This window comes from Clytia hemisphaerica, unplaced genomic scaffold (assembly GCF_902728285.1).
Source record: "Clytia hemisphaerica strain Z4C2 unplaced genomic scaffold, Clytia hemisphaerica genome assembly, whole genome shotgun sequence".
Taxonomy (NCBI): Eukaryota; Metazoa; Cnidaria; class Hydrozoa; order Leptothecata; family Clytiidae; genus Clytia; species Clytia hemisphaerica.
This window is the reverse complement of record NW_027103851.1, coordinates 1,592,341-1,616,481: the sequence shown is the minus strand read 5'-3', so window position 1 is coordinate 1,616,481 and position 24,141 is coordinate 1,592,341. Positions and strand designations below refer to the sequence as shown.

The 24,141-nt window shown below is 35.1% G+C and overlaps 2 protein-coding genes across 2 annotated transcripts; one reads left to right on the top strand and one right to left on the bottom strand.

Moving 5' to 3' along the window:
* The first annotated feature begins 13,032 nt into the window (after positions 1–13,032).
* Positions 13,033–15,942, top strand: LOC136807739 (monocarboxylate transporter 10-like). Its single transcript, XM_067064353.1, has 4 exons — positions 13,033–13,250; positions 13,634–14,316; positions 14,597–14,972; positions 15,604–15,942. Exons 1-4 carry the CDS (start codon positions 13,115–13,117, stop codon positions 15,834–15,836), a joined length of 1,428 nt encoding a protein of 475 aa, XP_066920454.1. The 5' UTR covers positions 13,033–13,114; the 3' UTR covers positions 15,837–15,942.
* LOC136807740 (uncharacterized) lies at positions 15,816–22,255 on the bottom strand. The gene is made up of 7 exons (XM_067064354.1): positions 22,122–22,255; positions 21,756–21,860; positions 21,030–21,276; positions 20,244–20,395; positions 19,309–19,706; positions 17,114–17,333; positions 15,816–16,645 (listed from the first exon to the last, which is right to left on the bottom strand). The coding sequence occupies exons 1-7, from the start codon at positions 22,195–22,197 to the stop codon at positions 16,485–16,487; spliced, it is 1,359 nt and encodes a 452-aa protein (XP_066920455.1). The 5' UTR covers positions 22,198–22,255; the 3' UTR covers positions 15,816–16,484.
* Positions 22,256–24,141: the final 1,886 nt, after the last annotated feature.

The following is a 24,141-nucleotide window of genomic DNA, read 5'->3' as shown; positions in this document are numbered from 1 at the left end:
GGCGATACCTCAAATGGTCGAGCAACTTTTTGATGGATCCATTGAAAATTATCCAGAGTGGATAACCTGCTTTAAAAAGTTAAAACAGAAATGACATGGAATGGTTGATTTCCCGGGGGGCAGTGGGTTTACCAATTTAGAATCACTCCCTTACGTGCAGGAAAAAATCGGTGAAATTCATACCCTTACAGTGCATTTTTTTCAAATTTTAAACTCTTTTAGAGCAAAAAAATCAGGATTTTCGAGCAAAAATTAGCAATTTTTCCTAGATTTGCTGAATTTTAAACCATACAGTGCATTTATTAAAAGTTCACCTATACAGTGCATTTCTGATATTTTGAAAAAGAGTTACCCTTAACCGCCGCACATACCTGTCGGTCAATTTGCCTGACTGCCCCCCCCGGGTTGATTTAAACTCAAGTGCTTGTTTAGAAGGTTTAGGGTGGAAAGAAATCTTCCAATCCAGAGGGACCATATGAGAAAGTAAAATAAAGTCCCATTTATACAACTTGTCAGGGTCAAACAAAACCACCTTCGGACTATATTTGAAAAAAAAACACTCGTTTATCTTTTGGAAATTTGATACAGAATCAGAGAATATAAAGATGAGGCATGTCTCGTGTATTTTAATCCAGAATTATATTTTTGGGGAGACCGTTATTATATATCACAGGAAAAAGAAGGCTCCCATAGTCGCAGTGTAAAGGTCTTGGAGGAGCATCGGCTGAAACTTGGGGTTGGCCAGAGAAAATGTTAGTGTTATGCCTGCTCCATGTTTTAGGTGATATCGACATTTTTATAAAAATGTATTCGATATTGGTTGAGATCAGAAAATTGTTCTGTTTGGTTATGCTTGAGTCCAGTCGCCATCACAAGGTTTGGTCACTCATCGATTGGGGAAGGTTTCTAGACGTCTAGATATAATATAGCCTTAAGATGCTTGAGCTGTGAAAACAAATTTCCGAGACAGTGACCTCGAGGGCACTTATGATAGACGGAATTTCAATGAAAGTATCCAATGAAAATAGGAAGAAAAAATTTAACCAAACAAAGCATCTTTCTATAAGATAATAATGCCTAATTGTAATTTACATATTGGACGAGGTAGTGAAATTATGTATAAAACACTTTTCATATCAAAACGTACGTTGGCACAATTTACTTATATAATAAGCGTGTCCGAAGAAAAGTTTAACATAATACAACTTTTTTAATCGTAGCCGCGCGGTCAGGCGCGTGCCACTTTATTATTTAATTTACCACCCTAAACTCGAGGGACAAGCTGGAGTTTTTACAAGCTCTTATTTGATTTGTTGGTCGTTAAGATGTAATAAAGGAATCTTATTAATTTTTCTAAAGAACGCGTCATCTCTATCACTTTAAATGACCAATTAGTGAAGTATCTTGTAAAAACTCCAAGGCATCTCAAACTCGATCCAATTCTTTTTTTACACTTTTTTCTTTTTCTCTTGAGGTGTGAAAAAAGACTGGGATGGTTTGAGGGTGGTAAAACGGACAAAAAAATGCCCGCGTGGCAATTGGCGGCTACGATCGAAAAGGTGTATTATACGTAAAGGGCATCTTAACTTATAGTATACAACTTTCTTTTTACCGCGACGTCAAAATTTCGTTTGGATTACTTTTAGCTATTCATTGCCGGGATAAATAGGGCACAATTATTCCTGATTACCCATGATTCATTTCGACCATGAAATGGCTTATTCAAGGGAAATTATTCCAGTGAAATATTAATTTCTCTAAAAGTCCACAATTTGATATGGTTCTGTTTAAAATGTTTTTGACTTCCATTTTAAATAGACGATATCGGCTTAACGAAATTCTCCCCGAATGATTACCCATGATGCATTGCGCAAAGAAATTCAGTAAGTCAATATTGTCCGTGAATTTTTTTTGCGCAATGCATCATGGGTAATCATTTGGGGAGAATTCGTAAAGCCGTTATCGTCTATTAGTTGAAAGTCTCCAGGAGAAATTTTTGTCTGTGGAAGGCATTAAACGTTGATTACAATTCGTTTATTTAGTAAATCCCGACCTGTATAGGTAGGTATTCACAATTTGAAATTCAAATAAATTTTATAAAGTATAGTAAAGGATACAAAATAAGAGTCTCTAAAGACCAAACAAAAAGAATCATACAGAATGCTTTAGTACCGTGAGTTCCAGAGTACATGACTTATTGAAACTTGCGATGAATGCAGTAATGTATGAACACTTTAGGATTTTAACGTTATAAACGGTTTGTTATGATAATCATCTAGGTCCAAATGGACCTAGCATGTTTTGCAGAAAGCCCAAGCTGTGATACTCACGGTAAATAGGTGGTTTCCTACAAAACACCCCCTTCTCACAGACCCGGGAGGATTTCTCAGCCAATATGAGGATAAGAATAATTGACTGAAAATCAATTGGGATTGATATTCCCATATCTTTATAGCTGGAGATTTCAATTCTTTTGTTTTCAAGTCAGAAAATTCAGTGAGGATGTAAAAAATCATAGCATAATATTTTGCAGCGAGGATTGGTTTATTTGATTCTTATCAGTGGCGTCAAAATTGGACAGGGTAATTTTCCACCGAGGACGGTATTTTGAACATTTCTTTCAGTAGGAAGGGTTCCCAGTGGGTCTGTGTTACAAAGCCTATACAAAATAAATAATAAATGTACATTTATACACCTCAGTCTCCCCAGTGAAAGGTTAGGCTGCATGCATCCCCAAATTAGTTTTGATATAGGGGATGCGAATCAGGCTCTGATATCGCTTCCGAGAAAATTACCGAATAGCTATGTATTTTGCAGAATTTTGGCGACTTGTATTTTTCAAAAAACTCGATGTGTATTGTTTGAGTTATTTGATGACGTAAATAGAAATCAAATAAAGATTCAAATAAAAAGAACATATGGCTAGAAATCTCTCTTTCTCCTCTATTTCTTTTTGTTTATCGAAATTAATTGAATTAGCAAACAAAACTCACAAGATAACAAAAGACGACAAACTGTCAATCAAAGTTCTCTATTATTCAACTCTTTTTTTGGTTAGCAGATTTTTTGCTAAGTTCGGAACGGTTTTGTGAGCCTGATTCGCATCCCCTATATCAAAACTTATCAGAGGGGATGTGGGCAGCCTAGTGAAAGGTCTGATAAAATTGTAGCGACGAAATACCAATATGGATATTCCAGTGGATCATAGAGATATCAATTAATAGAGAGACATCTTTCCTAAGCTGTGTTGTCATCCATTCATTTTTCCTTTGTTAAAAGCAATTATTGGTTATAAATGTCGCTCCAAACATTTCGACATTTAGGGACGAAACATAATAAATGTGGATTGGTTTTCAAACGCGTTCTTTCATCGAAGTAACGGCTACAAAATAGATATAAAACACAAGGTTAGGAAAAGATAAATAAGTACAAGAGTTTCATGTAAAAATTCAAGAAGCTAAGGCACAAAAGTCAAGAAATATTTAACACAAGAAATATAGAAATTCTACTTACTAAAAACACTTTCCACATACACTGCATACACGTACGTACACTTGACAAGCTATTTACAAACATTGAAAATTATCCTATTTCTTACACATTTATTACATACAAGAACAATAGACGGCACAGAACTCTCACGGGACTAACAAAACATTAATTATACACAAATGACGCAAAGTTCCTAAGACAATCATAACACAAGAGACATCCAAAGTATAATCACAAACCAATAAATCCCATACAAAATGCAAATGCTATAGTACAAAGAAAACGTAAAAATAATCTAACTAAAACTACTGCCTAGCGGCAGTAACATTGGTCGTAAAAACAGTTTCTCAAAGTCTGATGCGTGGAAAAAGATTTCATGAAAAGGGCACGTTTACACTGAAGTTTTCTCCAAATCAACAGATTTTAATTTTTGAAAACCATTGATATTTTTCGATGTACTCTACCTTTTGTTTTGAAATTTTGGGAACTAAATTCTTGTAGTTTCATTTTTCGTCATCTCAAAATTTGAAGCGTGAATGGAAATCTAATCCGAAGGAATAACTAATTTCGATTAAATCTTTATGAATAAAAATTTCTAATTAAAAGTGCGTTTTCAAATAATTTTTAAGAAAGGTAAATATATAAATGATGCTGCGAATAGCATACCGCAGTGAATCTAAAAATAGACATTGATTTTTCTGTTTGACCGAAATTCAATCCCATCACCCTTTGCGTTGACTACGCCTGCATGCAAATTACACTCAACTACAAAGAAAAAGTGATGACTTTCACGACTTTTTAATTAAGACGAAAAGGATTGTGGGATTGATTTTCGGTCAAGTGTTAAAAGTAATAATTATGACGTTTGCATAACGGTGTGCTATTCAAAAATATTTTTTTTATTTTGATTAAAAGGACTGAAGTGCCCTACATTTCCGCTCAAAAATCTTCTAATTATGTGAATAATTTTCTAGAATTGAAAAGAATTAAATCAGTCGTGAGAAAATATGCAATTAAAATACGATCAAAACAAAAGAATGCAATTACTACTTCACACGTTCAAAAGAAATCCCATTGGAACTAAGGGACCCCTCACAGACGCGCTTCATTTTGATTAAAAACGCTTGATAACTCTCTATTAATTCATATCTCTATGAGTGGATAGTGAGAACCAACGGGTCGGTGATGGGTATATACCAGGTGGGTTTTTAAGATTTTGTTCATAAAAAACTTATTTTTTTCCGATGAAATTGTCACCATTTACCCATAATAGGTCGAATAAAAAGTATTTGTAAAATTTAGAACATGAGAATTATCTTTGAATAAGTTATGCACATTTATATTTCACAGTACTTTTTTTAACCCACCTGGTATTTAAAATGCCATACTTTCACACCATTTATAAAGTGCAGCATTCATATTTCCAGTCATTACAAATATCATGTCGGTCTTCTTTGACCACAAAGACAGTCCACCGATTTACATTGGCAATCTTTCACAACAATCAACTTAACTGTTTCTTGATGAATCCCACAATTCATTGTCATTTCGATTTCTGAAATCTCAGGGCGGCACATTACACACAAATCCGACGGCGTCAATCGCGGGTCATCAGGATTCGGGATGAAACGTAACCCGCATATCCCTGCACATCTTCTATTGTAAATTTTTAACGTGTGTCCTTGACAATTCTTGCTTTCAAGGTTAACTTCTTGTACAAAATCAATACTATGGCAGAATTTTGTTCCATTTATGTGAGGAGTGGATACTGATTGTCCTTGATTGCCCGTTGATTTCTCAAACCATGTGAACAGATATACAAACATTAGCAATATATACTTAGTCATTGCTGCTTAAAACTTTTCTTCTTTAACTTTATGTTTAAGAATGAATTTATCAAAACATGCCTCCTTGCCTTGCCTTGAATGCTTAGCTTTTATTTGTTGTTTTAACTCCAGTAGAATGGTGTTTTATTGTGTAGCAATTTTCTGACCAATCAGATGGCTTTCTGACAATGAACTGTCTTATTCGTGACATCAAGGGAGAAAAAGGCCTTCAAGTGCCTCTACATGAAAAAAGGTATAGGCCAAAACTGCTGAGTATGCAGTGTTTTCTTTGTCTGTTTATTATTTTCATTCGACCACAAATGCCCGCCTTTCAACTCGCGTCTTTTATTTGAAAGATGGCATTTCACCATTTTGTCTAGTCTCTCCCATTAAGAAGTGCTCACTGAAGGGAACACATAGCTCAAACCTCAATTTTAGACAGTGTAAATTCTCAAAGTTCAAGCCTCTACAATCACGGCGGGACAATAAGGTTGTAGACTTTTCAAAAATACATGAACAATTTCAATTTCAAAATAAGCTCTGAAAACCAATTTTTACCAGAGACAATGTTTGTTTTTATTAGATTTGGAGAGTTTGTGTCTAGAAACCAAATCCACTCGACATTGAAGAAAATGAATTTTTGCCAAGTCTTCAGGCCTGAGATTGAAGATTGAAGGTTCAAAGAGTTTTGTTTTTCATCTTTTTCGAAAACACATCTTATAGACCTTTTCTAGCCTGGAAATCCAAGCTCTTAATCTTAGAAAAAAACAAAAAATACCTCACCTCACAAAGTTCTTAGATTATAGAGCTTGGTGCAGGTAGATTTGTCTGACACAGAATGTGTGTGAACCCTTGTTGACAGACTTTCTGAACTTTGGAAACCCAGGCAAACACACATAGTTAACTTACCATAAAAACTCTTTCACAAGCTCTAAAAAATATTATTAAGTATTTAGACTTCCAGCCAACAGCCATTTTATTTCGAAATGAATCTATGTTTTCATTTTCATTTGTTTTCCTTTTTTCTGCAGAGTCAGCTTTTTCCATAAATTATGCGCGCCCCGAGGGGGGTACTAGGGTTGGTGAATGAGGGGTATGTGCGGGCGGGACCTCCGAAAACCGACCCTTAAAGAGACCAAATTTTAGTGAAAAAGTGACCCTTAGAGAGACTTTTTCGAAAAATTTTCTCTGATTTTCAAAATTTCCTACCCTTAGTGAGACTTTTTTGAAATTTTTTTTCTCTCAAAATGAGATTTTTTTTCTAAAAATCGTGATTTTTCCCACCCTTAGAGAGACTACTTTGAAATTTCCTGATTTTTGTAACCCTTAGAGAGACTTTGAAAGGTGAAAAACCCGACCCTTACCGTCCGCACATACCCAGCACCTATTTTTGCCTAAGTAACCACCTAACCCCCCCCCCCCGATGCGCGCGCATCGAAAATATCAAAATGCGCGCGAAAGTAATGCTAAGTAATACGCCAAAAGCTGGCCAATCAGGCCAAACCTGCATTGCAGGGAAAATCTCCCTGCAGGCGAGTTACCTTCGCGTTAAACAAGCAGCAAAAATATCATAAACTAAAGTCTATTCACGATAAGTGTGCACTCTTTTTTCATTTACCTATAACTTTTGAAGGAATTCTTCAATCTTTATAAATTTGGTATCATTGGAAAGATATTAGTGAGTGGAACAATTTGAAATAAAAAAAATTTTTAAAAAATTCTAAAAATGAAGATGAAAATGAAGAAGAAAAAAATGAAGATCTTGTAGAAAAGTGCTATAACTATCATTTTCACTGAAGTGAATCCTTAATCATCGAACGTCATCACTGTGAAAAAAATTCTCTAAAATAATCATTCAGTCAAAAGATATCAAATAAAGTTATAAGCTGATTGAAGTCTAAAAACGCTGTTTTCTGCAGTTTTTTTGCTGTTTTTTTTGGGGTCAATCACTTATGAACTTTGTATCATAACTTTATATTGAATAAATATTTTAATAAAATTTTTTCACAGTGATTATCTCCTAAAATCAAAGAATCTCTCCAGTGAAAATGAAAGTTATGGCACTCTTCTACAAGATCTTCATTTTTTTCTTCTTCATTTTCATCTTCATTTTTAGAATTATTTTAAAATTTTTTTTATTTCAAATTGTTCCACTCACTAATATCTTTCCAATGATACCAAATTTATAAAGATTGAAGAATTCCTTCAAAAGTTATAGGTAAATGAAAAAAGAGTGCACACTTATCGTGAATAGACTTTAGACTGTGAACAAAGTTTAACGCTTAGATTCCAAGGCTAGACCTTTTCATAAATTACGTCAAAAAAACATCACTTGCCTCGTATTCAAACAATTACCATGGTGATTATGTCCCTTGACAGATTAAATGATTTTTTATGAATAGAAATAGAAAGTAGTTTTGGCAATATTTTCAAAACGAGGCAAGTGATGTTCGAAACGTAATTTATGAAAAACTCCAAAACCATATAAGATGGTTGCAAACAAACTCGGTAAAAACGTGCTCGCCTTTGCCGAAGACTTTTCGTATTCCCAAGGTAATAAAAATATTTTGTTATCAAAGGCAAAAATAATTACATACATTGGGTGCTTTTTCACTACGCTAGATAGATAAGTGGTTCTCATCAACGGTCCTTTTCATAAATTTCTAAGGGTTGTAAAAAATATACAATAAAGATTCGTGCTTAAAATCAGATTTTGATCGCTTCATATCAGCATTCCACATTTAACGTCGAAAATTGGTCATTAAACCTTTTGTTCTCCAAGAGAGGGCTAGACCTCTTCAAATTCAAAGGGCTGTAAACGCTTTGACAACTGTTTTGGGAGTCAGTAATGCTTTCCTATCAATTTTCTTTGTTTCAGCTAATCGATTTTCGCCAGACAGTCTCAGTGAAAAACCACCCATTATTTCCAAGAGCAATTAAAAATGATAAACTTTTTCTTTTTATTTCGAACAAAAAGGCTTTGGCACAATAGACCTTTTCATAAATTACGCTACGAACATCACTTGCCTCGTTTTGAAATTATTACCATGGTTATCAACTCCCAGCGGATTTTATTAAAACTGCTTCCTATTCATAAAAAAAACCATTTAATCTCTCGAGAGACATAATCACCATGGTAATTGTTTTAATACGAGGTTAGTGATATTCGTGACGTTATTATGGAAAGGTCTGTTGAGGAATTTTTGAGTCTGTACAGGTCCAGGTCTGTACAGGTGTCCCTAATTAAAGTATCGAGTCGAAACACAACTATGAGTAGAAAGTTTTATGTGCGTGTTCACAAAATTGTATTTTAAGCTCTCCCTCTTTTTTCTTTGTCATTACGATTAATTTATACGTTGTAACTACCTTTTGTAATAAGCATGTGTGATGGAGAACGTTCTTATATTTTAGCGATAACACACACAAACTTTTCTACTCAATCGCATGTTCAAACTCGATACTTTAATTAGGGACACCCTGTACAGACCTTTTGTCCATGATTTTATGGTTTTTCCCGATGAAAGATTCAAACTGGTTATTTTTTGTGGACCTTAAATTCTTAGCACAAGAAAATTTTTAATAATTAGACTGATTGTTCCTTTTCACTTTTGATTGGAAATTCGTATGAAATGACTCGATAAACAGGGTGAGAAATACCCAGCATGGATGGAAAATGAAATAAGCTAACGGACTTCAGTCAAGAACTAAAAATTACAACTTAGAATACTTTTCTTTTCTTAAACTTATTTTGTATTTTGGTAGAGGACTATACATGACAAAGATATTGAAAGCTTCAAATAAAGCCTATTTCATAGGATTCAGATTTGGCGAAATAAGAGATTTCCAATCCTGGAAAAATCTTGAAAAATGTGATATTTCCATATACATTTGTAAATATGAAAATATGGCTTTATTATATTTTCAAAGTTTAGGAAAATATCATATTTCATGATATTTCCAAATCTGAAATTCATTGGAATATCATGTTTTCAAAATATTTCCAACTTATTTGGAAATACAATATTTCCTAAACTTTGTAAATATAGAAAAGTCATATTTTCATATTTACAAATGTATATAGAAATATCACATTTTCAAAATATTTCCAGGATTGGAAATCTCTTATTTCGCCCAGTGTCATACATCTGATAACATGCGAAATGTTAACCCTCTTAAAGCGATGATAGAATTTCGAAAACAATCTTTCATCAGGTGGTAAAGCCATCTAATGTTGTAATGTCTGTTTAAATTCTTTAAATTTAATATGTATTGCTCAATAGCCCAAAGTTCGATTGTATATAAAGGCAGTCATATGTAGAAAAACTGCAAAGACTGTTTTATAGTGATACAATTAACAGGCAACTCAGAACAATTTTCTTTTTAATAGGTTGTTGATTGACTTTTGACAATGTTACGTGTTGAATATTAATCGAGGATTCCTTCAAAAGCAAAGATTGCGCATAATTTCCGCATTAAATTTCGTGCATTTCATTATCATTTATTTGCAAGTTCGAGCTTTTTGTTCTGCGAAATCCTTTTGTGGAGACTTTGAGCCAATGGGTATGAATATATTTTCAACAAGCACAAAGCGCTCTTTAATTTGAATCTTACCAAGAGATAGCCTTTTTCTGTGACGCTACAGATTTTATTGAGACAGGCTTTAGTTATGTTGTTTTGGTTCTGTATAAATTATGGTAAATTGTACGAAAAAGTATCAATCAAACAAACTTTCCGACACCCCTGTCTCACAGCCCCGGTGAAACTTTTTTCCTCAGTGGGGATAGAAACTCCTATTGAAATCCCAATGGGGATATAAATTTTAAATTAATCAAATAAATGTTCCAATGTTAAAAAATCCATTCGGGAATGCAATTTTTAAACATTGAATTTCGAGTGGGGATGAAATCAAAGTGAATTTCCCAGTGGGGCTGAAATTCCAAGGTATTTTCCCACCAGAAACGAATTTTTAGTCAAATTTTCCAGTGAGGTTGGGGTCCCAGCGGGTCTGTGACACAGGGGTGTTAAATTTCTTTGTTTGTTCTTGTTGAGTGCACTTTGAATGAAATCGAGATTTGTCTTCACAGCATAATATGTAATATTTATACGCTGTGATAACCACGGTACTTTGTCTAAGGTGTGATGCTACGTTCATATCTCGAAAAACCTTTAAACGCTGCGAATTTTTTTATCTACTCAAAAAGAAGATAAAATTGAAAACTCTGGACGGAAGAGTCTTCTTCTTACCTCAACTTTAATAAAGAACCCCGCTTTTACTTCAGAAATATGGTTACCGTGAAAACCCGGGGGGGGTACTAGGGTTGGTGAATGAGGGGTATGTGCGGACGGGACCTCCGAAAACCGACCCTTAGAGAGACCAAATTTTAGTGAAAAAGTGACCCTTAGAGAGACTTTTTCGAAAATTTTTCTCTGATTTTCAAAAATTTCCTACCCTTAGTGAGACCTTTTTGTAGTTTTTTCTCTCAAAATCAAAATTTTTTTCTAAAAATCGTGATTTTTTCCCACCCTTAGAGAGACTACTTTGAAATTTCCTGATTTTTGTAACCCTTAGAGAGACTTTGAAAGGTGGAAAACCCGACCCTTACCGTCCGCACATACCCAGCACCTATTTTTGCCTAAGTACCCCCCCCCCGGGCGTGAAAAACACATATCTCTAATACTCAGGGTAAGATATGGCGCCGTTGGATATCGCATTTTGATTCTAATCTAAAAAGGAAAAACTGAATAGTGTTAATTTTCTGCAAAATCCTTAAAATTCATGAACCCACGAAAGTTATGGCTTGGTTTCACACAAGCGCAGAATTGAAAGAACAAATTATCGCCAAATTAAAAGAAATGCCGCGTATGTGAAAACAAAGAAAGTCCTAGATTCAATCTGCCATTCAACAAGGTTTCAGTACACTACTCCTTCACCAACAGTAACCTTCCTCCGAAAAGGAAAAGGAAAATCAAGCTCGGGAATTATACGGAATTGGTTAGGCTGATAATCTCGTAGACTGGCACACCAGTCGGGCTGGAACGGTATCACGCGGGAAAAGTGAGTGTAGGAGTTAGGTAAGCGTAGGAAGAAATTTTGTTAGCGGCAAGGGCTGATAGCTTAATCAGCAGCGTCTCAACAAGTTTTGCTCGTTCTCCTACGCAGCTCCTATTCTAGCAAACGCCCGCCGCCTTTATGTTCCCACCCTCTGTCATGATTAATTAACAGACTAGTTTGCTAGTCTAATAATCTGGCTATTCTAAAACAGTGTTTTCAGTAAATCAGCTCCTTCCGGGATCTTGGATAGCTGCAATGATAGAGTATAATATCGATTTTTTTCTAAATATTGTGATAAATTTTATTTTCAATCTGGTATTTGTGTAAAACCTCGCAGGTCATGCGTTTTGGATGGAAAATATGTGGCTTTCATTTCCCATCCAGATGTTTCGGATCCAACCGCTTTGAAATCAATGTCTTGAAATAAACTTTTAAACTTTCATGACGTGAGATTTTAACGTCAAATTTTTTATCCAATATCGTTACTTATCTTTAAACTTGTTGACGGATATTTTATTAATCGTATTAAAGATTTATCGATATTAAATGGGATTTGTTTGAAAAATAATTGATAGACTTTGTTTTATGAATGGAGAATGTGTCAGCAAGTTCTTTTTTATATTCAATAAGTTTGTTGACTGGTTTGACAAAAATCTAACTGAAAATCTTTACAGAATATTCAACTATTTTTCTTTCGTAGTATAAATTATAGATAAGGAATTTTCTTTTGAAGAGGAATTTTTTTCCATAACGGAGACATAAGCAGGTCGAACCAGAAATTATTTTTTCCCCAGTAAAATTTTATCGTTGTTTTGAACTTCTTTATTTTTTGAGGTAAAGAGAGATATGGAGGAAAAGGTTTTTAAACATCAGTAAGATGTGTTTTGTAGAGTTGGACTCTCAGGGCTTTTTTTCGCGAGAGATTTCCCTTAGACGGTTCACATATTCATATTGGAGGTTATTTTTCAAGTTAAGACTAAATTTGACTTATTCCGATAATTTAACGCAAATTACATAAAGTATTATAATTGTTGATTGAGTTGTTATTTTGTACGAGTTTGCTTCTTGCTGTGATATTATTTTAATTGAATATACAGTTGACTCTCGCTAAATCGACCTCGAACGGGGTGATAATCTTATTTGTTCGAATTACAGAAAAACAAGTTTTTTATAAGGAACCTTAACTTGGCTCTGAGGCTGGAGTTCCCGTATTTTTAAAAAGTATTTCAGCCTCAAAGTTCCTTATCGAGTTCTTTATTTACTTAGCTGTTAAGTTTGGATTTGCTTAGTATGCAGCTTCAATATCAGTATAACTTCAGTAAATTTTCTCTCTTAGACACATTGAATGTCGTTTCACCGATATTGTATCGTCTTTTTTGTTTAGGTTATTGTAAATTTGGGTAAATTCAAGTTTAATTCTTAATGTTACTTGATTTCTTATGTCTGAGCAGTTCCTGAACAATTTCTTAATTTTTGGACCATCGAATTATAGAAAGGATTTCAAAAGATTTCTCCTTGACCGGACAGGAAAAAAGTCCGAATTATATAGAGAGATTCGAACAATAGAAGACTGTTTACTGTAATAGGGTTTTTGTGGTGCAGTAAATTTTCTATTCAACCTTTCGTTACTATCTTGTTTCAACCATTTTTATTTTTCTAGCCTTTTTACTAAATAAGATCTCAAAGTAAAAATAGGCTTTAAAACATCAAGCCACACGTGCAACCATCTTAACACTCAAGAGACATGCGAAGTAGAGATGATTATTTGATATGCTTTGGTGCTTTTCTTGTACAATGTGGAGTTTTTGGAATACACAACAATTTTGGTTTGTTTTTCGACAGTTTATATAAAGGTTATAACGTTGAAATATCTCAAATAGGTAAGTCTTTTTAATTACACTTAATATTTCATGACTTGGAAATCCTTCACAAAAATTTTATTTGTGAACTATCTATATTTCTATTATTTGACGTCAGATTAAATTTGTTTATTCATTCAAGTTGCCTAGCATTTTATAGTTATCATGGCTACACCCCAGAGGGGAGGCACACGATTTTAAAACGACAAATACCCTAAAATTTCAGCCTGATTGGAAAATGTTCTGACCTGAGAACAGTAGAGTTTCTATCGCCTTTGATATTTTAAAATAAATTTTCATCCCCGCATAGGAATAAGCTTCACAGGGGCTGTGAGACAGGGGTGTTTTACTGTAGTACTACTGTACTTTTCAACGATTTTGATTTTTATCTTCAAAATTTTCAGCATGGATCGGCTCTTGTGGAATGGGTACAACTTTCTTAGTCAGCCCTTTAGCACACATCATTTATAACCGATTCGGATTCAATCGGCTACTTGGACTCTCAATCGTATTATGTCTTGTTGGTTGGCTTTCATCATCCTTCGTTGAGAATGTCCAATTTTTGATATTCACATACAGTGTTTTGTGGGGGACTGGAGCTGGTTTTGCAAATTACGCGGGAACATTGATTATCAACCAATCATTTTACGGCGAGCAACTTTCATTCGCTAATGGTCTCGCATCGAGTGGAACCGGATTTGGAGCTTTGATTTTAGGTCAATTACTAACTTGGATGCTACGTGAATTTGGATACAGGTGGACTTTCCGCGCCTGCGCATTAGTCCCTTTATTTTATGTGTTCTTATTTTATTCTCACAAACTTAGACGAAAACAAAATGATGTAGAACCTTTTCATGGAAAATTTAACGAAACTTCAGAAGATGGAGCGCTAGAAAATCAAAAATTAACAAGCGACAATAACAATAATAACATAGACAACGAGGCGCCAAAACCATCGAAACCGACAAAAGCATTTAACTTGAGCGAACTTATTGATAAAGAGCTGTGGCGCAACATGAAATTCATTATTTATCTTGCTGGTGTGTCTGTCTACTTGTTTGGAGCATTCATTCCTTTTGTTTTTCTGGTGAGTCTGAGTTCGAATAATTTCATGCATTTTACTTCAAAACAAAATATTAGCTATAGAAAATATTCGGGCTAGTTACTTGTAAGTTAGTTTAACTTACTTACGTACTCTTGATTTTGATCATCTGAGGTAACAAAACCTTATATTCAACCTATCATATTCACCAAGGTTAATTTCTACTAAACTTACTCCATATCATCTGTTAAATTGGCTAAACTATTGAAATAAATCAAACTGATAGAGTTTGGTTCTTAATAAAAAATATTTTATAACCTTTCAGATTTCACACGCGATGGAGAACGACATCACCAAAGAAAATGCTCAGTTTCTCATCTCCATTCTCTCCATTGTATCCACAATCACCAAAATATTCAGTGGGGTCTTCTTAACAATGCAAAATGTCATCGATAGATTCTCGCTACTCCTTGCTGCAATGTTCATAGCTGCTCTATCTAACATTATTGCAGCTAGGGGCACCACTTACTGGCATTTCTGCATTTTTTCCATCATTGCTGGACTATGTGAAGGATGTTTTGTTGGACAACTACCAGCAGTGGCTGTTGGTTTATTACCATCGAAAGATAAAGTTGCTGCTGCGATTGGGATAATGTTTTCGGTGATTTCAATTCCACTTATGTTGGGCCCTTTGATTGCAGGTCAGTAATAATATATGTTTTACAGTAATCATTTAAGCATCAAATTTTTGATTGATTTTCGCGCTACTTTTTTGTCATTTTTAAGTTAGGATATCGTCATTTTTATTATAAGAAAACACTTAGAAAGCTAAAATTTTGGACCCTGTCTTTTGCTAAAATAGGGGCTTTTCGGATATCAAGGTTTTTCATGTTCGGTTAATTTACGTAATTTCGTAAAACATTCGAATCTGTACACAATCCATTACATAAATCGAACTTTTAATGATGGACAGATGGACGGACAAAACACGAATAAAACCTCTATATGTATACTAATAGACCTGAACCTAACTTGACTTACAATAGGGTGCTAGATATCTATACCTTCTACTCACACGTATCGTGTTCTAAAGGTTTCCCGGGGGGGGGGCACTGACCTTGACGGTCGACAGGGACGTTAAATCCTGTCAGATATGAATGTATGATGAATTAGGGACCTTGTCAGAACAAAAACCCTGTCAGACGCCATCAGAGTCTTAAAAAGGGACCCTAACCAGCGGAGCGTCACCCTACTCAAATTTGTCTAAGTGACCCCCAAGTAGGTTTCCTTTTCTAGTTCATCACGTTAACTTTGCATCTGTTCATCTTATAGGCTACATGGTAAAAGGTGACTCCTTCGTTGCACCGTTCTATATCGCAACATCCGTGAGTTTCGTTGGTGCTCTTCTTGGTGCCATCTCAAAATTTCTTGATGCTAATGATAAAACGCACATGGAAGACGAAGAAGAACAGGTCAAAATGACCTGCAATGGAGAACATTCATTACCTAATTTAGATCAAGACGATTTGACAAAAACCTTACCGTTGGTCGTTACAACTGTTTGAGAAATTACTTTTCAAATTTATAACTGATAACTTTTATAACATTTTTACGAATGAAAAAAAAAAGAGAAACATTATAACCCTTGCTGGCGAGGGAAAATTTTCAAAATCTGTTATGTTTTCTTTCATTCATGAATTTAAAAGAGATTCTTGAGAATTCTCCCCGTGCATAACACGAAAACATCAAATGTTGGTTGTAATCTATATCTCAAAGGTTCATCCCATCAAATAGTTATATATCTTCCTGCGTCACTCGATTCATAAAAAATAATTTTCAATTTTGGAAATCCAAAATAGTTTTCATCAATTCGTCTCGAAGACGATTAATTCATGGTAGGCAGGTAGTCAGGATCTTCAACTTCATAGATAAATGAAAATGCTGGCTATGGCTGGCTGCTAATTTTCTTGAGATGATTTTTTACTCGGGTTCGAACATCACAAAAATACCAATATTCCCAATCTCGCATCCAAAGCCACTTGCATCACCTTTTTATTTCATTGATGGAAGTTGGTACAAAAATTGCCGGCAATGTAAATTAAAAAACCGGAGAATCTTCGGTTGTTCCACAGGTATTTCCCAGGCCTTTCTCGAGCTTTATCCCCATTATAAAAAGGGCGATCTAGGGGAATTGAGTTTGCACCATTCCTTTTTCATGAATACGGTACAATATAATTGTTTTGATAATTATCATAAATTGGTTCATTTAAGACCAAACTACTTCGGTCACCATCTTGCATTACATCGTTATCTATTACGTCATCATCACGTGGTTCAAGTGACGTGTATTCTTCAAAATATCCTGGAGGTTCAACTAAAAAATAGAAGAAAAAAATTCTCTCATGACAAAAAAACGGATCAATCAAGCCTTTCATTGGATATAACTAAATGTAATCGATCACATAACCTTCATATCTGTGGTTAAGATAAATTTAACACCCATTCCGAGCTGATTTGCGTCAGCGAGTAGAATTTGCACACCGCAAGCTTCTCTTTTGAGAGTTTCCAGACTTTTCTTTCCATTTGGAGTTTATTTGTTGTAATCCTATGCCCACCCCCGTTACCTTTTCGTCTTTACCCCTACCTACTGAAAAAGAGTGATCAAAACTGTTCTCGGATGGAAAGTTTATTAACCATCTCTATTTCTAATCATTTTACAAATTCGAATAGGTTTTTATCCTATCGGCATTCTCGTGGTATGGTGCCGTCACAACTTTACACCAGGTCAAAGGAGACAGGAGTGTATATTTTGATATCAGTTAGTTGAGCAATAATATCTTACCTTCTTGGTATACGGAACGGTGTTGTGTATTTCGCAGACCAGACTCTGCATAATCGTATGGATTCAGATATTCATTGGAATTGTTCATTGCGGTGTTCGATTTATTGAGTGAATTCACTGTTGGTGGTCTTCTAAGTGTGGGTGGTGGGTGTTGTGGGGCGTCGTGTTTGGAAACGCCCGACGGGATTTTGTAGATCAACTGGTGGTCCTCTGTTTCAACCTGGAATAAAATGTTGTTACTTGATTGTTCAATTTTAAGTCAATAAGTTTGATCTCTGTCAACTCTTTAAATCTAATAACCTCTACAAATCTTGTAAATCAAACTAGAACATTTGCTCCCTCAGCGGGAAATCGTATAAAGTGATGATATGAGCTCTCCCAATTGGGGAATGGGTCCTGCTACTCCTTACGAAGTAGGTGCATGCGAGACACATATACCATGCATGATGCATAGTAATGACACTCGCACTACGCAGGAGAGTATATAGCTTGTCACAAGCGTATAACGGGATGAGTGATACATGACAGATGAGTAGTGGTACCCAATTCCCCTCACTTGGTATGGGTGGACCCGGAAGAAGATCTGTTGCCAAGTGAACCATAGTACTACAGTGGTAATTGAACTCAGAAATCCCAAACGGGAGTCAAAAGTGATGACCACAAATGTACTCTCCATAATTTGAAACTGTCAAATTAAAAAAAATAGTCTTGGTCCTTTCTAGATAGAATTAAAGAGAGTCAGTTGAGTCAATTAGTTTCTGTTTTGTTGAAAATCATCTCAGAATAAGAGAATAAAAATTCATCAGCAAGTTCGTTGGTGTGAAAGGTTGTAAAGGTGGTATGCTTTTAAACTTATTCTTGTATTTAGTTAAAAGTGCCGCAAAAGATAAGAAGCTGTTACAGTGTAGTCTCTTTAACTTAAACCTCTATAACAGGAAACCCTCCTTTACAAGAACAAATTTGTGTTTCCCAAGCGTGTGCGAGTTATGGACACTCTACTGGGGAGGGTTTCAAGGGGTACTGAATACCGAAATACCGGCAATTTTTTCCCGGAATACCGGACACAATTAACTCCAAATACTGTCATCGAATATTTTTACATTTCATTTTGGGCCTTTCGCGAGGAAAGGTATTTCAACTGCAAGAATTGTTGATGGAACAAGGAGTAAGGGATGCCCTGTTGAAAATTTCATTTTCAACTGTTATTAGCTGATATACAGACGAATGGTCTAATTTCCAAATGCAAACATCATAGAATTGAAGTTTAATTACTGACAAAGTGCAACCATGGTTTGTCCCGACGGAAGAAAATTCTAATCGATTTTAACATTTTCTTATTTGGCTAAAAGCACTATGAATTTAGAATTGTTTTACTATTGTAACTAAGTACCTCAAAAAGCTCTTTTTATGGATAATTCTTTAATCCTAATTTGAGAATTAGGCAGTACCTATCCCATCACCGTCTTTTAAGAAAAGGGCAATAGCATGGTTGCTTGACCAAGATTGGGGAGGCAAATCAAAAGAAGGCAACCTGCAAGGGTTTAGGAAATATTTTAACAAAATAATGCGAGCGAAGCGAAAAATTGTGCTAATTTACGGCTATTGTGGCTAAAAGTGTGTTTTGTGATGTGAAATTAGGGAAAGGGACTCCAGATTGGTTTAGTCCGTCTGCCTTTGGATCAAATTCTACTCTAATAAAGAAAAAAAAAGACATTTGTAAGTGCTTGAGAGAAGGTAGCACTTTTTTGAAAGTCATTATTTAAAGGATAGTGGATGGACTATAACCACAAAAAAGTTGCCACTAGACTGAATATAGGTAGAGCTGTGTCTGACCCCGTGTCACCACGCTATTGCTTGGGAGCTGAAATGGTATGTACATACTGTGTCAAAACTGATCGTTTTATAAAATATGGGTGTAGCTTTCTAAGAAAGTTTAGCGCCGCAGGCGATTTTTGGAAGTCTCTTTATGAAGAAAACAGCTCGGAAAGATTTTAAAGTTACCGAAATACCGAAGTTTTACGAGTAAATACCGAAATACCGAAGCATTTTTAGGCAATTTAACGTCAGCATCTCAAATACCGAAACACCGTACTTTTTTTCTTGTTTCAAGGTCATATGGACACAATGGACGTAAAACTAGTGTTGTATGAACGTTTTGAGTGTGCCTGACCTGGGTATACTATTTCATGTCTCACCTTTACATATGATGCAAAGCCATTCATATCACCAACTTCCGTACAAGACTGTTCTCCTCCGTCATTTGAATGTATTGAAAACAAACGCGCGCTCGTCGTCGGCTCATAACGTTGTTTATAACATCCGCTCTTCTCCTTGGCCAGAAACAATAACTCACATGAACGTCTTTTAGTATTTCCAAGTCGTTCACGAAAAGACTCTTGGGTATTGGCTGATGTTAAGTCTAATTTCCCATGATCCTTTTTGTAGCGTCGGTATAGAACTATGGCAACACCAATAATGGTGGCCACAATGAGAAGTGCGCATGCGATGATAATGATGTATAAAGTTGCGTGTGAGCTTTGTTGATCATCTAGTTCCGCCCTCTTGGCTGATCTTCTTGAAGGTGGAGAGAAGTCTGGAAAATTTTTACAACAAATACAAGTTATCGAATAGAAATTACACCGTAAAACAAGGTAGCTCATTTACGACAAGATTCTCTTTTGTAATTTGATTTAAATCACATCATCAACTCCAGTATATTGAAAGCTTAGATTTAACACTTGTAAGAAACTTATGGCATGTGAATTTGAAAATCAAGAATACATACTCTAAGGTCCCGAAGAAACCCCGGATTCGAGAATTTTTCGAATCACACCGTTCTTATTAGCCCCTCCCCCGTTCATTGATTTTTGAAAATATTTTCATCTATCAAAAGCTGAATTACTCTAAACAGCCTGGTTAGGTACGTAATTTCCGACCTCCCCGGCAAGTAGACCCCCTGTTTAATTGTTTTGAAAAAATTCCGGACCCCTCCTCTCTTTTAATCAGATCCCCCTTTACTATTTGGGAACTGATTATTAATCAAATCTAAAATCCCATCAATGTTTGTGGTTTGAATCATGAAGAGATTTAAAATTTCTAAAAACACAAAAATCGAAAATATTCATCTCACTTTTCTTTTCATCTTCTATCACTTCTCTTTCGATTTGAAACGACAGAAGGATTGGTCCCTGACGAAAATCGTGCACTTGATTGTACGGTAACTGAACGTTCGATGTGATGTTTGGGTAACATTCTTCTTTGCAAAATGCAAATAAAGCCGATCTGAAAAATATTTCAACCATTGAGTTTTATGAATGCTATCAATCTAGATTATGATTCTAGCTTCAATAGACTTAGAGTCTTTCAGATACACTCTTTTTCTTTCCTAAGAAGAGTTTATATGAGCAATGAGGCTCAAATTCACAAAAAAATAAGAACAATTTAACTTAAGAACAATGCTGAGCCTGGAATTACTAAATTTAAAGAATTATAGGTGTCAAAGTAGGAAAACTTGGGTACAAAGCCTGAAATACGTTAATATACCCTATAAATAAGAACAGGATAAGAACAATTTGAGACTCTAAGTGCCAAAAAAAATAAGAACAGCTGAGCCTCACCAAAAATCGACTGGTTCTTATAAAAAAAAGAGATGTACTCTAAAAACTATCGAGCTCTAAAATAAATGGGGTTTCCAATAGCGGAAGTCATAAATTGTTGTCAGTTAAAAACACCAATCTTTCATATCTAAGGATGCCTGTGGTTGCAATTTTTCCTTTTCCCCTTAAAAATTCTATTGTATTTATTCAAAGTCAATGACTGACGTTGAAAAGAGCTTATTCCAATCTGTCACCCAAAGCCTATGTATGCTCTATCAGAATCATAAAGGAACGAATTGACTTTTTGACAAACGACTTACCTGAAAACAAGCGGCTTCAGTCCACGCGTGTGTATCCGCAATCTTCTCAGTCCGTATAAAATGGATTGCTGTTTTTGGAAATCAACTGCACTCGTTTCACTACAAAGTATTTGAGATGTTCCGATGATCAGCCTACCCGGCATTATATTTCGTATAAATTGCATGAATTCTCGGGTGTTTGGATCAGCAAATGATTTTGATTGGACGACAGTCGCCTTGCCAATATCATAAACAACAACATTGAGACCTGAATATGAGGTGTAATGATAAATATGATAAACAAAAGAAGAAGAAAAGATCCCTTCCTGTGAACAGCTAATATTATTCCCTTTAAAATTGAAATTCTTGAACCAAGTCCAAACGCACTGAGCACGATGACTAAGCAAAGATGAATCAGAGATGACCACAAACCCCACAAACCATTGTCTCCAGGTTCAAATCCTACACGTTTTTATAAGAGCAAACTTTATAAGAACACGCGAGGCTTCTATGGCCAAAATATCAAGAGCAAGTTTAGAACATTTTAAAGCTTTGTAGACTCTAAAAGATCCGATTTCTTAGGAAAATGGGCAAAAATGCTCACAAAATGGTGAAAATAAGAACATTTTTAGGATTTGGATGCTCTTATAAAAATGTGTGCTTCTTTCCGAAAATAGATGTACTGACCCAGTCCTAGAGAACTGGTATATAGTAAATATATAAAGATTCGGGGAAAAATAAACTCACCGTCGTTTTGCTTTGAGTATTCATGACCAGAGATTCTGATGGATGAAAAGAATTGGTTTTCATTGGTGTTCATCCCACAGTTGATGGAGGTCGCCAAAAAACGCTCTGAAAAAATAAACTTTGTTTTCAATTTTTGGAATTTGATAACACTTTGAAATATTGGGTTCTGCATATTTTTTTTTGTTCTTTAGATTTTAGGTGTATTCTCAATATTCTGTACCAGTGTGTATCGCAAGTTTGAAGTTCCTGGTACAATCATTCTAATAAAAATATTCCATAGATTTGGTCTGGTAAAGATGATATATATTTTAACAGAGTTTAAACTGCTGTCGCAGAGTAGAACCAAAGATCAAAGAAAGAGCTTACCTCGGATAACCTTGGCATTCACAAGCATCAAATCTACCATCAGGAAGAAAGCAATGTTCATTTTAAAGTTCAACATCTTTGATCACAATCACTGTTTAGTCGCTTTAGAATAAGAATATTGTACAATACATTCTGAAATCAAAGTAAAATATGTGATTTGCCACTTCCTATGTAGTAAGTTTCTCATCGGATAAGAAATCGGTGTTCATCTTTGGCAAACCAAACTTTGGTAAACCACAAAAGCTTCCGGATATGAAGAGGTACGAAACATTCTACCAAAATGTAGAAAAAACACGATATTCTAAGTGTAAATCGGAATGAAATACTGATGCAAAATAACTGATTATAAATCGAACAACCTGACCCCAATATTACCCTAAAACAGACTTTTGCCCGTCTTTAATGAAGACAGATTGATGTGAATACCTGTCAAACGCACCAACAATGATGAGATAATCTTCCAAGTGTTTTGGAGTAAGCAAAAGACTCATATTACGTTAAATGAAGGATTCCTATGAGTTGGTTGTTTTTCTTTTGATGACACATCATTCACCTTATATGAAAGCTACTCATTCAGTCTACTTTCTCTCTCTCTGTGTTTGTTATACTTGTTTTGCGGTTATGAGCTCATTAGCATGGTTTCCTGAGCACTTGTTTGTTTACGGGCTAACGAACTAAAGAGAAAAAGAACTAGGACACCCCCTTCTCGCAGACCCGGGTGAATTTTTTCAGCTAGTGGGGGTAAAAATAACGGTCCAAAACTCGGTGAGATTGTTATTCCTGTATTTTTTATGGCTGGGGATTTAAATCCCATTGTTTTCGAGTTAGAAAGTATCATAATATTTTGCAGTGGGATTCGCATATAATTCTCCACTGGGGAAGATATTTTAGCCAATTTTTCCAGTGAGAAGGGGTGCCAGTGGTTCTGTGAGAAGGGGGTGTTAAAATTTATCAAAAATAGCATTGGGTTAAGGGAAATCGAAAGAAGATCGAGTGTCTTTTATTAAATCCCTGTTTCAATTTGACTCGAAATCCATCTAAGTAAACAGATCGACGTATTTTATTGGCTTACCATGGAATAACGAGACCAAATGGAGTTACCATGCTACATTACAAAGAGCCTTTCAACCTCACAAAATCTCAGAAAAACTCATCGAACGACATTACCAACTTTAATAGCTTGAAGGCTTGTTTACATCAGAGATTACTAAGGAAGAAATTTCTTGCAAAGATTTCATTACACTTTGATCATAGCTCTGATGTAGAAATTAGAAGCCGATCTTCAAGAGCACGACACTTTTTGAGTCATCAGAGATTAACCTTTGAACATCATACTTAACAAAGTGTCAACGAGCAATCATAAAAATCATAAAAGTAACTTTAATCAGTGTCATAATGATAGGTTAGGAAATCAAGCTCATGAATAACCAAAAGGTTGATATAAATTATATGCATTAGGATGGGTTTTCCCAGATTGAGGATCTTGGGGATTACCTTCTAATGAATTCACAGCCACACTTTAGATTCTAAACCTCTATTTTAACTCTTCAATACTATCAACAGATGACGCCACGAAGATAACTCCAAAATAAATTTTACCTTGAAACAAGCATTTAGAAACACCTCCACAGTCTTTCCCACTTACCATTTTCTTTCCAACGCAGCAAAAATAACCGTATCAAATTATACAACATGTTAGCAGCACACTTGGTGCGCCCACTTGACTTTTTGAGACTAGATAATTTATAATGTCAAAGGTCTTCACTGCTAATTTGTCAAACTGATAATGAAATATGAACCTTATCGCGAATTAAAAATCCGAAAGCGTAAATGAATGGGGTTATTATGTTTAGTTAATATGTCATTGATTAAAATCCGGAACTAATTCTTTTTACCACCTATAGTATAGGCATGCGTGAGTCATTAAGATTAATACTAATGCCAATTATTTCATTACTTTAAGGTTTATACAAGTTTAAAAGTTTATACCAATTTTACATGTACACTTTAAGCTTTGGAT

Bases quoted from the DNA above. Each gene is read 5' to 3' on its own strand.
- LOC136807739 (XM_067064353.1), top strand. From the start codon at position 13,115: ATGCGAAGTAGAGATGATTATTTGATATGCTTTGGTGCTTTTCTTGTA. The intron at 13,251-13,633 runs GTAAGTCTTTTT...CAAAATTTTCAG, and splicing joins CGTTGAAATATCTCAAATAG to CATGGATCGGCTCTTGTGGA. The intron at 14,317-14,596 runs GTGAGTCTGAGT...ATAACCTTTCAG, and splicing joins TCATTCCTTTTGTTTTTCTG to ATTTCACACGCGATGGAGAA.
- LOC136807740 (XM_067064354.1), bottom strand. From the start codon at position 22,197: ATGTTGAACTTTAAAATGAACATTGCTTTCTTCCTGATGGTAGATTTG. The intron at 21,861-22,121 runs GTAAGCTCTTTC...TTATTTTTTCAG, and splicing joins GAATGCCAAGGTTATCCGAG to AGCGTTTTTTGGCGACCTCC. The intron at 19,707-20,243 runs GTGAGATGAATA...AAAATTTTCCAG, and splicing joins GATAGAAGATGAAAAGAAAA to ACTTCTCTCCACCTTCAAGA.